General features: G+C 38.6%; 1 protein-coding gene and 1 long non-coding RNA gene across 9 annotated transcripts in view; one reads left to right on the top strand and one right to left on the bottom strand.

Moving 5' to 3' along the window:
• Baldspot (elongation of very long chain fatty acids protein baldspot) overlaps positions 1–1973 on the top strand; it is a 25155-nt gene extending 23182 nt beyond the window's left edge. For all 8 annotated transcript variants that reach the window (XM_022853073.2, XM_022853062.2, XM_086973123.1 and 5 more), the window contains exon 4: positions 174–1973. In XM_022853073.2, coding sequence (XP_022708808.1) covers positions 174–861 — 688 coding nt within the window. In that variant the 3' untranslated portion in view covers positions 862–1973. The remainder of the gene's footprint in view (positions 1–173) is intronic.
• On the bottom strand, positions 1113–9214 carry LOC147753840 (uncharacterized). The gene is made up of 2 exons (XR_015315562.1): positions 5138–9214; positions 1113–4911 (listed from the first exon to the last, which is right to left on the bottom strand). It is a non-coding gene; the product is annotated as an uncharacterized LOC147753840 (long non-coding RNA).
• Positions 9215–14379: the final 5165 nt, after the last annotated feature.

The following is a 14379-nucleotide window of genomic DNA, read 5'->3' as shown; positions in this document are numbered from 1 at the left end:
ACATAACATACAATGCAGTCTTTCTTGCATTGTATGTTATGTAGACAGAAAAACGTCAAGTCTACCCAAAGAGGAGCCTAGATAATTAATCTGAGCAAACCTGCCACAGTGTCGTTGACTTTACATTCTTCTATTTGCTTCTGTTCTTGTCGACAATTTCTTGCCTTTCACAGATATATGCGAGAGAGACCGCCGTTCGAACTAAAGAAGCCTCTCGTGATCTGGAACTTACTGCTTGCCTGTTTCTCGATTCTGGGTGCATGTAGAACCGTTCCTGAGCTGGTCTACGTTTTGCGCAAGTTCGGTTTCCAGCACTCCGTCTGCAATCCTTCGTACATCGAGTACGATCGCGTCGCAGGATTTTGGACCTGGCTGTTCGTTCTGTCCAAGCTACCAGAGTTGGTTGACACAATCTTCATTGTTCTTCGGAAGCGGCCGCTCATCTTTCTGCACTGGTATCACCACGTGACGGTTCTCTGCTTTAGCTGGTATTTCTACCAGCAGCATATCGCTCCGGCCAGGTGGTACGTCGTAATGAATTACACGATCCATAGCATTATGTATAGTTATTATGCGGCTCGGGCGCTTCGTGTGAAACTTCCAGCCGGATCGAATTGGTCAATCACGTTGCTCCAACTCACGCAAATGGGCGTCGGATTCTACGTCACACTGCACGCCTACATTACGGGACCAACCTGCGCGATCGTGCCACATACTGCTCTTTGGTCGATCTATATGTATTTGTCATATTTCGGTCTATTTGCTTTGTTCTTCTATCGGGCCTACATTGACGGAGACAGTAAAAAGAAGAGTAAGCGAACAAACGCCGACGGCAAGATTGCCGAAAAGAAAATGAACTAAAAGCGTTATGAGCAAGGCTGACAGTTAACGCCACAGGAAGAGGCCATGGTGAACTCATTGAGGATCGAAGGATTTGTAGGCAAAAAAAAAAAAAGAGAAGATGACAAAGTAAGCACAAAAACTACCGCCAGCAGATATCTGCATACAGCGGCACCTTTTTAGTCATCTTTGCAAATAGCACTGCCTTTTTTAGGCAGAAGTCGACGACTGATATTTTTGAGTTGTTCGGATTCGTATATGGTGCATACTCATTTCAGGCATTGACAGAAGAACCGCTCAGGACGCTGAAATTGTCAATATTCAGTTGATTCTCTGGCCTTCGTGAAGGCCGGCAGTACGAAGAGACCATTACGTTACCAACACTAGTATATAATAATATTGTATACGTAAATAGGAATAAATTAATAATAATAAACCATAAAATAGACGTGTGAGTTGAAGAAACTTAAGTGATTTCTATCTAGTTGAATGCATTAAATATACGCGTTTTACATTATATATACACAGAGAGAAATCAGCGTAACGTTACGATCGAGCGAGCAGCGCGAATATTACATAGGCGTCAAGGTTATTGGTGATGTGTCGGAGAGACTGATCAAGATGGTCCTAGCGATAATCAATATCCTATCAAAAACACAGCCGCGTATCAAGTATGGATACATATAATTTTAACCATATATATATATAAAATGATGATATTATAGGAAAATGAAATGTGATCGAACGAATTTAGTCTAGCCTGAGACTGATCGATTGTAGTCAATGCGTACCTGGTATTATGATATGACGCGTATAGTACAGAATCGTATTAGGCAATTTACCGCAGAGCTTTTGATAGGTGAGTAGCGCTGATTGATCTTAAACACTCGATAGATACTTGAATTTGGGCAAATAGAATATTGTTTTCACTCGAAGTCAATATGATTTCCACTCAGATTTAAGAAATTATCCAAAAGCTATCACTATAATGTTATCGAGCTTGGGCGTATGAGCCAATCTACGTAAACATTGCTCACAAACTATATATAATCGTCACTAGACAGTGCAGTGTATTTGATCGGGACCTACACGTGATTGCTCTATAAAAACGCTTTTTTCAGTCCTGTTCTTTTTCAGATTTGTTCTTATTATCCGCTATACTTGCAAAAGTAATTATTGTCGTTAATCCAATCTACCATTCCATTGAGTGGGCGTTAAGCCATCGCCATGGTCGCCTAGTGCGGTAACACACGCTAATTTTTTGATGATTTTGAGCACAAATTAAATCAAGTAAATTTAGTCTTACCTAGCTGCTAATAGTTGCCACGTTTAAGGTATCGAACATGTTGCGACCGAAATCCCCTGACGTGTCGTCCTTATAGCTGTTTCGCTAGTACACGTCTTTTTTTTGGGTTGTTCATGATTCCTAGTAACCCTGTCAATATTTCGACCGGGCATTTGTCAGTGGTAGGAAATCGCTCATATTTTGCTTTTCGTTTAGGTAGCGCGCTCACGCTAACAACAATGATAGCAAGAGAGGATCAAAGAGAGGCTAAAATAATATCAGTTTGTTAAATATCATTGCCTTTTCTTGACTCTGGATAATCCGATTGATAAGCTGATTTCCTGAACAACCTATCCGCCAGCGCATTTTTACATAAATAGCACGAAAACGCCTAGAAGGGTGTGCGCAGAAGGTAACCAACCCACTTTCATTTGACCTAGGGCCCGATAAGTAACGCATTGGTGAAAATGTGGGCGCGTTCCATTGTAGGCAAGAAAAGCAAGGTCTTATGGACATAATATATCGTCATATATAGAACAATGAAAATCATAAGCAAAGATTACAATTGACACTACGACAATGTTCGTTATTTTGATGCAACAACAGTGAATACGGTTACGGTATAGAAGTAAAGGGGTAATACTAAAGAGCGAAATAGACATATTGAACAAGCGAATAGCGTTAGTGTGAGAAGTAGTTAGTATCGAATCTGGTACGTACACAGAAAGTCGATGTCATGGAATGATCATATCAGGCGTTTGTTGTTTCCGACATCGGAGACGGTTCGGCGTAAAATGTCTGAACTGAATAACGCAGCGTAAACGGCGCTGATGGCAAACAGATGAATTAAGCATCAATATTTTCTAACAAGGATTACTCGAAAATATGATCAGTAGCTAGAAAGGTGCAACACTCATTCACGAGAGAACTATGGAAAATATGCGATAAAAGGTGACAGGCTGACACGTACAAGCCAAGATGACTCAACTGATAGCGCGAATAAACCCACACATAACATCAGGTAGTAATAACTAAATTAAGAGGATAGAATATTTAATGAAACAAGCAAGAACATTGAAAAATCTTATATAATTACTGTTTTCATTCATTAGCCATACGTGTATGCAATGTCTGAATTGTAACGTATTTGCCGATTAGTTGGTACGAGGGCAGAAATTAGCGCAAGACTCGGTCAGCTAATTACTGAGACGTCTTTGGAACCTGGTGATGTAGAATTCCAGATATTTTAGCTTTTCCCTGTGGGCAATGTTCACCCATTTATCCGCTGCTGAGTGGGTCGCTTCCAGAGCACAGGACAAAGGCGATGTTGATTTAGAAAAAAGATAACTCTGAAGTGTTCATGAAAGTATGCAAGCAAGATGGTAAATAACTTTGGAAATGACATTTGTTGTAGTATACAGCATCGCTCATTTCCTATTGTGATGAAGATCATAATAATAGCAATAGCAGGCTTGGATTTTCTTGGAACTAGAAGCCGCGTCGTCTGGGTGACTAATATGTATCGTTTTATGTGAGCTACCATGGTACCCATAGTTAATAATAAACAAGTTGCAACGCTAACCCAAATCCCAGCGTTGGGGAAAAATCACTACTAGAGAGTCACAATCAAAAAAATAAGGAAGATAAAAAAATTCTTATTCAGGTTGGTAGCTGCTTGTGTAGTTTTTCACCCCGCTTCATAGATCTGTCGGAGAAACCTCAGATTGGTCTAGAAAGGGTTAGTCAGGTAGTGCTCTTAGCGAAGCAAGTTCTTTATGCAATATGTAAACAGCGACGATTTTGAGGACTTATTGGTATAAATAAGATACTAAAAAATTTAAAACAGCGAATTAAGCGTCATATGGGTGATTGCCTCGAAACGAAACAAAAAATAAAGTAACGTAAATTATCTTGTTTGGATCTTCACAGAGCATTCATCAACTGGAAGCTTTGCGTATTTATCGACATATGTGTGTGTATCCGGCTAGTACGCGCATAAGGCATAGATATCTCATATCTCTCTCTTCATAGCATGTCACCTTCAAATTCAGTCTTGGCTTCTTGCTGCTTTGTTTGTTCGTTCGTTTTAAATAATCGACACCGCGTAACGAACATCCGCCCTGACTGCCCTTTAATCTGCTATGTGCAGATTTCGTCAACCAAGTCTCAATGAAGTCTGCACGCCACGAGTCCACGTTGGGCGACGCAATTGGATTTCCTAACCGATTCCGACACAACCTAATTTTCATATTTGCCTCTGCCGTACAAATATTTCTACTTGACTCACCCATCTGTCTGTCCCTGGCGAAGCTCGGCAGGTTCCTTGCCGGTTCCGTTCATGTCGTTCAGCACGCTCGTCGAACACACGGTTCTCGTTGCTGGCTGAAATTATGCTGCAAGAAGAGATTATGCGGAAGCGATATTGGTTGAAGAATGGTACATGACGATTGTGTAGCGCTTAATGGTTGAGGCAAAGTCGATGGCTTGCGTATTGCATAGTTTTACGGGAAACCTCTGGAACCTTCATAGGTGTTCCCGTTCTCTACTCCATATTTATATTCGGGTTTCCATAGGGAAGCGAAGGTACCCCCATACGATTTTCGATGTCAGATATGCAATGGGTTTGATTTACCAAGATAATCTACGGTAGCTGCTGTTGTGAGACAGAGCAAAGCGTAGGAATATACAGCGAAGACCAAGCCGCGCGTTAACAGGATGCATCTCGTATAATAGTCGTGCTTAGACACGTTTCGGATCCGGTTTGCAATAAAAAGCCGAACTGCCACCTGAAATCGAATTATAATAACTACCACTACAAAGTCTTTCAACGTATCAGTTGTCCCGATCCTATTTACCCAACCAACGCAGATACCACACTACCTAGCGAAATCAGTCGTTTAACAGAGGACTGACGAATAATAGGAATATACATAAATAAGGCTCTACGAAACGACACATAACACTGAAAGATTCGGCCTTTTCAGGGGTTCCTTAGTCATTGGTAGACCGTACTGTCAGTATATTCCACGGCAGTGTTTCCAGGGTCGTCGAGCAGCTCGCAGCTCATAATTCGACGTAAGCCAAAATGTTTTATATAGAAATTGTAAGCGGAAGTATGCAATACGTTGATTTAACTACGAAAAATTGTTAACTGTATTCGATGCGTTAGAGTACAAGTAAACCTGGCACGTGGACTGCTCTGTCTGCTTTGAATGTGGTGTACCGTAACGTGTTAAGCAGTCGTGTTTACAATATGCGCTGAATCATATACGGTACATTTAGCGGGTTCGTTAACCCTTCAGCTTTTGAATTTAGCGGGTTTGGCAAGTAGGAAAATCTGCTGTTAGATTTCTCGTTGAAATGGGAGTCACAATATACGAATTAACGCTAATAACGCAATATATACTTCATATTATTTGTATATAATATAATAGTAATGTAACATATTGCGTTTTTATGTAAGAATTAGTTTGTAGAAGTTATCATATGTTCCAGCTCAGTGTAGAGCGATTATTTTTATTATGAGGCGCAACAGCGGAGTAGTGACCAAGTTGTCCCCGCTAAAGCGTCCCGAATCCAGGTTTCGTCGGATACGACAATGTCGTGACAATGACGCAATATTAATGTAATATCTGTCTATCTGTTCATATGACGACCTCAATTGATATTGGTACAAATGTTCTACTGGTCACTTAGGTACGAGTTGCTAAGTATGTGTGTACTACTACAGATTTCAAATGCGTATTATCGGTCATAAGTCGCCGAAGGAACTGAGTCGAGTTCAGTAGCGGATAAAAATACATCGGAACGCACTATGTTATATGTTTTCGTTAGCAATTTTCATTCTTGACAAAAGCTAGCAAAGGAACACCCGCTGAAAATGTCAGCTCGGATTCCAGAAGACGCGTGTAAATCTATAATTTGTCTTCTAGTTAATGATTGGTGGATAAAGTTGCTTGTCTCAAACAAAGTGGAAACGATTTCGCTCATACATAAACATCTACCGTTGACTTTAATTACTCATTGATTTTTTCAAATATGCAGATCTAAGTTTATCTAAAATTTATGTAGTACCGATACATTCTTATCCCAGATGATATCTGGCGTAATGAATATGGATAGAAAAATACCTTTTAACACATGTTGGGTATTATTGCCCGTTCACGGATTCGAACCACTGTCTCGTCATATTTAGGTGCTGCCGTGGAATTAATTTAACCAGCGCCTACGTATATGTAGCATACACTAAAAGCCTCGCTTCTTATTTATTAGCCCTTCCTCTAACTATTACTGAATTATAGTTAAATTCGACCTTTGCTTGCTGGATCCGGGCTAAAGCGTGCGTCTGGGTTTCGGCTGAAAAGCCTCTATGAATACTGATGACTGACTGCCGTTGCACGTGTGATAAAACTTCACTACTGGCAGTCATTTTAGATGTGTATTCGCGGGTTTCAGCATACGTCTGCTTTACCTCCTAAATTATTTCAATGCTGTTATAAGAGCCATGACGTGAATGTTGCTGAAGGAATACTATATCAATCTGCAAAATATATGGCGCAGTATAGCTTCGGGTAGAGCTCTGTCAGTCTGTCAGCAAAAAGAATCAGGTTAAGGCAGCCAGGACGTTTTAAAAGAATAAATCAACAAACAGGAAGAGGAAGACGAAGACTTAGCGACAGATTAAGTAATTTCCATTAGAACTATAATTTCGAATCAACTTCGTATAACAGATTAGGTACTTTTATTCGCTTGAATACGAGACTAGATAAAATTCAACAATAATTTGGCATTTATTTAGCAGATACAAGTCTTACGCGGTTTGACGTTAAAACGTATGTCCATTCTTAGCCGATGTGTTGGTAATAAAAATATGGTGAAAATTCGAAGTACCTTATTGCTAGCCGAAACACTCCAAATCATATACTGCAATACACCGAAAGTTTGTTACATTCGATAAATTAATTAAATAAAATATAGTCTTTCGGGAAGCATATCTGCGACATGTTTTCGTATGTTCTTTCATCGTCTAAACGACGAAATGAGTGAAGCATGTTTTGCAAGCTAAAGAAGCCTCGATAACGCGTTTTTGGATTGTTTTGGTTATGAATACCTATTGTAACTCAAGACTTTTCAAACGTGCTGCTTAATAAAGAGGAATTTGATAGTTCTCCTCCGGAAAACTATACATGATAATATCCAACCGATAACAGTAGCAGAATCGAACAATATCAGCTCTAAGGAAATCCATTATTGAGGCTCGGAAAAAAAATCACAATTATTCGATAACAGCCTAGTAATCGTGGAGTGGCTGGAAAGAAAACCTCAGTCAAAAGAAGTAACCGAGTGTTAATTCGAAACATTTCCTATCTCATATTTCCATCATCTTCTACGTACCGCCAGCCGGGTATAGCTGGTAACGTCTACGCAGTCGATTAAATACGTCGAGTATAATCTGACCGAGTACGTTATATGGCAGCATATTATTAGGAGAGGTATAGACGTTCGTTTAAGCTAAACTAGCAGATAATTTAGTCTAAATCACCACTGATTACCCCAAGGCACATAGTCTCGTTAATTACACGCGAATGTGTTACGGCGGCACATTTTAGCTAACTACGAGTACGCAAGCGCTCGAAAGGCCGATACGAATAAAGCCCCCAGAGTGGCAATGCTATTAGTGTATTATTGCAGCCAGTCTTGCTACAACTCTCGCATCATGGGTACATTGTCAACAGGTTCAGATGTGAGCAGCTCCCGAAGTGGAGGAATCGAATCATATCATTATTAGCTGGACATAATATTGTGTAGTAATGTCACGGAAATTGAACACTCACCGTAGTTTCTATGTTCGTTGTGGGCGTAATGTGTATGCTTTTTTCAACCGATAAAGTGCTTTAGCCATGGTAGTAATGCCCCTAGCAACCGCATACATCGTGCAAATTTTCCACAAAGACAGCGCCGAATCTGACATCGAAATTGATGTCGAGGTTCGTTTATGTTCGACCATGCAGTCAATAAGCAAGCTCTTGAATAAACAAGCTCTATTGTAAGCCAGGCAGACCGAGATTGTTGAACTATATGGAAATCACGGCATGACGATAAAGTTCCGCAGCGGAGCATTTTCTCACTTAGTCGATGACTTCCGCAATGAAGTCGATGATGTTGAAATTGCTCCCGACAAACCAAACGCTGCAGATTGGCTTTTTGCGATGTGTAACAGACAAACAAACCCAGTGGGTAGCGTACAGATGACAAACGGAGATTTTTGATGAGGCCACAAACATTTCGTTAAGGTAGCGCATTGTTTGGACATAGTAGGATAGGGCATTTTCTAGGGAAACCTGACTTGCCTAGAGAAACTAAAACAGTGAGAGTGGGTAAGAAATTGAAATTATCGATGAAGATAAGTTTCGAGTGAAAATATGGAGCAGGACTATAGAGAAAAGCTTGACAATGATCCATATCGTTTGGTAAAGTTTTTCTTCATCTGGCGCAAAACCTCGAGAACTTTTCGAGGTTTTGTGCCAGATAAAGAAAGTACAATAGTTTACTTCAGTCACATATGGAGTAGTTCAAATATTGCAAAGCATTTATAGTGGCTTCTACTCGTTGTAAAGAGAAAATGAGGCCCAGAAGATGCCTGGTTAAAATCAAGTATTTTGCCAGTTATTTCGACAAAGTTGTGCATAAAGTAGTCGGTTATTACAATGATGTTGCACTTTTATTGTACCAATATAAGGGCTCATATCTGCTCTCAGGGTGGTGGTTAATTCTACTCTGGTGGCCATTTTATTTCAATTATAGGTGAGATCTCTTGCAGTAGTTTATGAGTAAAGTTTATGTTCATTATTTTATTGCAACAATAATTATATTGTAATGGTAAATATAATATATATACTCTAAGGACTACAAATTGAAATAAAAGCTTTTTCCAATTGCTACACATTAATGAAGATGAACCTAAATTGAAATTTACCATAAACGTGGCAATAATCGCACAATATGACCATATAGCACTAGAGTAAATACTGAATTTTTTGTAAATCATTTTTGTTAATGTTTTTTTTTTCTATGGATAAAGTATAAATCAACGGGAAACTAGACGTTTCATTCAATTAGCGTTTCAATTAAACTCGAAATTATGAAATTTTATCTTGATTTGAAGTGAGCAATGAGGCACTCATTGCGATAAAAATCACGATCGGCTGTTGACAACTAGAAGAATTGGTAACCGCATTCCGGATAAATTTGTGCTAATGTTATCAATTGTACTCGAATCATTACGGGAACGTGCGAGTCCAGAGCTCATCAGAGAGGGACCCGGCAAGGACGAGAAAGATGTCTCCTATAAGGAGGAAGCAGCCACTAGTAGATAAACATGCTAATGGAGTGGCACAAAACAGAAACTGAGCGACATCTCGGGGCTTCCGTAGTAGCATCTAAAAGAGTAGGTAAGCTGTGAGACACTTCACGCCAAGGCCGTCTTTGAACTCAAAGTGATGACGTCGTCATAATAATTCAAAACTTTAAGGCTGTTTCTTTAAATATACACACGATTATGTCAAACGCAGTGCCGTCACACCACTGTTTAACTCTATCTTAAAAACGTAATAATGCTGTGTTAATTCCCGTAGATGTTGAGAATATTGAAAAAAGCAAAAGTCAAGTCGTTTCAGAACATAAATCAGTGACGACTCTTGAATCGCCATGACGTTTGTCACCTTAAATCGTTTTGCTGACTTTATCAAGATAACTCTCTGAAACGTCGAATGAGTATTGAGCTTCATGTTTCAGGAAGCCTTAGCAGTTAAGAAAGCTGTTACGGTAACCTAACATAGGTTGAGAACTCACAGTACGAGGAAGAACAGCCAAGCCGAAGGCCGTCAAGCAAAACAATAAACAAGATGGCAGAAAACAATAAGATGATGGAAATCAGGCATAACTAGCTGCTATCAGACATACTGCGACTGAGGATACAACCAACGAAGTCATAGAAGAACCCAAACTCGAACAGCTTAACAGAAGTAACCTCACGTGCGGACAGCCCATATGTGAATACTATCCAAAGGGATATCCAACGAACAACTGGAACAACAAAAAGCTTTTACGAAGCTTTCGAAGGCTTTTGGAGCTTCCGTAGAGAAGCAGCTATCTTTAAAGCTGCAGGCAAGGTCTTCATTTCACGTATAGGCAAGCATCTGTACTGCGACGTCAATAATTTTTATTGTGGTATATTCTATTTTTTTTTTCCCACTGGATAGTGTGATACGAGGTAGTCGTGATGTTAACTACCCAGGAGGTGACACTCATTCTACTGAGCTAATTTATCGAAAGACGTGCTTCGAAAATATGTACTTGATTGAAGGACACTTTTTTATATCATATCGGCTGACGGTAGTTATAGCACTGTGATCATTGTTACTTGTCCAAGGGCTCATCAACCCAATTTGAGTTACTATCTTTAGTATTAAATGTAGGTATGCATGTGGTAATATGCTTATCAAGTATCTTGATAAATTTACCTGAAAGACATTAGGCAAATGACTTTTATTTGCCAGTGATCCGGAAAATACGAAATAGATTATTTGAGGGCTATGTTCTCCTCTTCAGAGCTATAGAGAATGGTCCAGGTTGAATTAGGTTGGCAATTTTCCATGCTCCAAACAAATGCTGAATGCAAGAAAACAATTCTGCTGTCAAAGGGTCGAGAATTTGTCAATAGATAAGTCTGAATAGAATAAAAAAGTCCACAATAATAGAGCTATAGCCAAAAAAAACTCGCAAACAGTTAGCAGCTTGAGCTTCGGTCTCATACTAAATATTTAATAGGCATTTCTGGCTCTTGAAAGCAACACAGGCTATTGTATAGAAAGAACTAAATAGCTATACCACTTTTAACCAGTACTAACATGTTTCAGATAGCGATTCCGTTAACTATCGAAACATATGTATATACCTACACCCGTTTATTCTTCGTACGTGTCTTAGAAGTGTTCAAAGAGCTACCACCTTTGTGTGTAAATGAGGCTGCAGCCCAAAAGCGAGATACCGTAGTTTTTCGAATCGGTCGAATGTTTACTTGCTAAACTGCTGTCATCTCGACCTGCCTTCTTAATCTCTGAAACATTCAAATGTAAAGATTAGTAAGCGCCTACGGTAAGCCCCTTTATACCTATTCCAAAAAAAATCATGTAGACCATGCTAGTATTTTGATTGTCAAAAAAAGTAATGACGTTTTTTAAATCAAGATCGAAGAAAATATTTTTTATATTTTAAAATCATTTTATTGAAGTAAATGTACGTTGTCTTGATTGATGCGATGACCTTCTGCCATCTTTCTGGTAATACCCGAATCCCATCGCTGCAGAACTTTGTGATTTCTGGACAAAAATTTGTAGTGAATTATTCTTGAGTTTTTCCATCGAAACTAAATTAAAACCATTAAGGAAGTTCTATAAAGATTCGAGTAAACAACAGCGAAATCCGTATTATATGACGAAAGAATTTTTGCCTCTCTCAATGTATGGGATTGGCGTTGTCATGATGGAATACGATGTCGGTTCTCTTCATTAGTTCCGGTTGATTTGTGTCAGGTAATCTTCTTCGTTAGTGACGGTAGAGGTCTGAAGTATTAATTTTGCTGTTATGAGCAGTATCTGTGCGATTATCGTTTAAAGAAACGCAGAAATTTCATTAACTTTCAAGGCGTTCTCTGTATACCTGAATAAAGACATTTCAGTAATTTTTAGCACTTTTGCTACAGCCAAATGTCAGCTTTTAAATCACATAGACGGCGACGTCATTATCCGAGATAAATGACTTTAAGGCCATCTATCTTAGGTAAAAACGGTTAGTAGTTTTTATTCTAAAACTGTTGAAAACTGAGTTTAGTGTGTGTTTTTTGTTAAATCACACCCCGTATCACCGAAAGGAAATATCTATAATTATAATTTATTCACTAATTCTGGTCGCAGATCTACGACAATTCAAATACGATAATGGTAAATTAAACACATGGATATTTCGAAGCTCTATCTGGCCAATGAATTTTACGTAACAAGATTAAGGTGTTATATTGTTAAGGATGATTCCTTAATCCTTTGGTTTGTCCCTGTTTAAGAACTGTTGCAGTGTCATTCGTTACGGTAATGGAGTAGCTGCTTAATAAAATGTCGTCCAGCTCCGATAACTGAACCTAAAGGATTTTGGTCTCTTTTCAGAGGTCGATAAACAGTGCGTTCACGCAAATCCACGTATTTTCTTACTCATCTGCTGTCTGTGTTAGGGACTAACTGTTTAAAGCAATACCTAACGGCAATGTAGGACGTAAAACTTAATATAATTTGCGCACTAACTTTTCGATTAATGTGACCATCTAGGTTTGGATAGAGGCACATAGCCTCTTCAATTCTAAAGTAAAAATTTGATTGACTAATTTTGTTGTTTTACTTTTTCTTGGCTGACTCCTTAGCCTTAAGTGTTTTACAATTTCTACCCTTGAAATTCCTTTGAACACACTGCAGAGCCAATGGGATGCGGCTTCGTTGCTCGTGTTGGGGTTCCTTTTTTAGCAAAGCCTTGAAGCAATGCTATGCAACGGATACAATTGAAGTCAACTCTAACAAAAACGCATTTCGCCGTAGCTTTAAATATCCATAGTGAAAAATAAAGAAACAAGACACGCGGATAACTAGGAGTTAAACTTTGCCGTAGCATTCATTCGGCAAAACGTAACTGACAGAATTTTGTATTTCGGCTTTTCTTTCGAACGGAGCCCCAAATATTAGCTTCGATGTACACACATTCTGTGGCTGTATCCCTTATCGCCTGTTTTTTTTTTTAAATCCCTAATTATCGCGTAAAGAATAACAGTAGTGCAATTCTATTAAATTAGCATTGTCATTGTTTGAAGTACCACTTTTGCCAGCTAACATCTATCCATCAAATAGGCCGGTGTTGGCCCCGAATAGGCGCTGCCTCCGCATTTAATTATCAACTAATATGTTGAAAATTATTTTTCCTCGAATGTTTAACAGCTAGTAAATCGCTTAAACGAAATATGCTCGTGAAAAAATGTATTTTGCTGAATAAATTTGTACAAAGTGATAATCTCGTCTAAGTTGGACACAAAGTCCTCAGTTTCATTGAATCGAAACAATATTAAACTAAGTGCAAACCCAGGTCCAAAAATTAAAAATTTAGTAGGTACACATCACTACCACAAATACTTAGATGTGGGGCACGGTACCCACAAGCGAATTTACATCATTACACCTTGAAACCTGCTACAAAAAATACAAGGCTAGAACCATGCGTAACACTCGCATATCAACATGAAGTTTGACATACAACCCCCTTATGTGGGCGCTAGAACGAAAGAGGCATTAACGTCAATATCAGATATCAATTCACAAAGAGTAGATTTGTTGGCAAGACATTGAAACAATATGAGAACTAGCTGTCGACTTATGTATTACCATACGGTCCTTTATGTATTTCAAATATATAACTTATACTTTATTTAGGACAAAACATAACTACCATCTTTCCTCTACGAACAGAAAACTCACAAGAGAATTGTTTCATATCTGACATAACGAATTTGAAATGAGAGTACAAATATAACGGTATGCGCCAAAAGTACAACTCCGCACTTCTGACAGCCTTTCATCATACCGGGCTTCGAAATTATCTGTGACATCTTGCGTGAGGATATAATGTTATACATTTACCTTTGTCCTAGGTCCTCACATAAAGGTAGGTCTTAGACCCTTATGCTGCTGTAGACGTAAAGTGATGTCGATGGCGAATTAAAATAGAAAATAGGTAATTTCTTATCATATCATATTCACAAACGTTGTTTTATTTAATAGGTTGTGCATATAAGAATATTCGGTAGCATTTTACATTTTTTCGTATGAATATATACATATATATGTATGTCTTAGGCAAACTATTGTTAGTTTAAAATGCTGAAGAACTTTTCCTTTGTAGTCAAAAAGAAATCATGTCAGTTATGACTAAATGTTTCTGTAGCATATATATATATATATATATATATATATAGCAGTATAAAAGTAGAAGGCGAATTTAACAAAATGCTGAACGCTCATTTGTGTAATGATTATTTCTCGTTGCATGACGCATAGGGCTGCTGGTTCCTGACATAATTGTTTATAAAAGAGTCAAATTTATTCATAAGAATTTGGCCGTATTCTTCCTCCGCTGATTGCCCCACGAATATCCTTATTTAC

Source organism: Varroa jacobsoni, unplaced genomic scaffold (assembly GCF_002532875.2).
Source record: "Varroa jacobsoni isolate VJ856 unplaced genomic scaffold, vjacob_1.0 scaffold_182, whole genome shotgun sequence".
NCBI classification, from domain to species: domain Eukaryota; kingdom Metazoa; phylum Arthropoda; class Arachnida; order Mesostigmata; family Varroidae; genus Varroa; species Varroa jacobsoni.
This window is presented reverse-complemented; position numbering and strand designations above follow the sequence as displayed.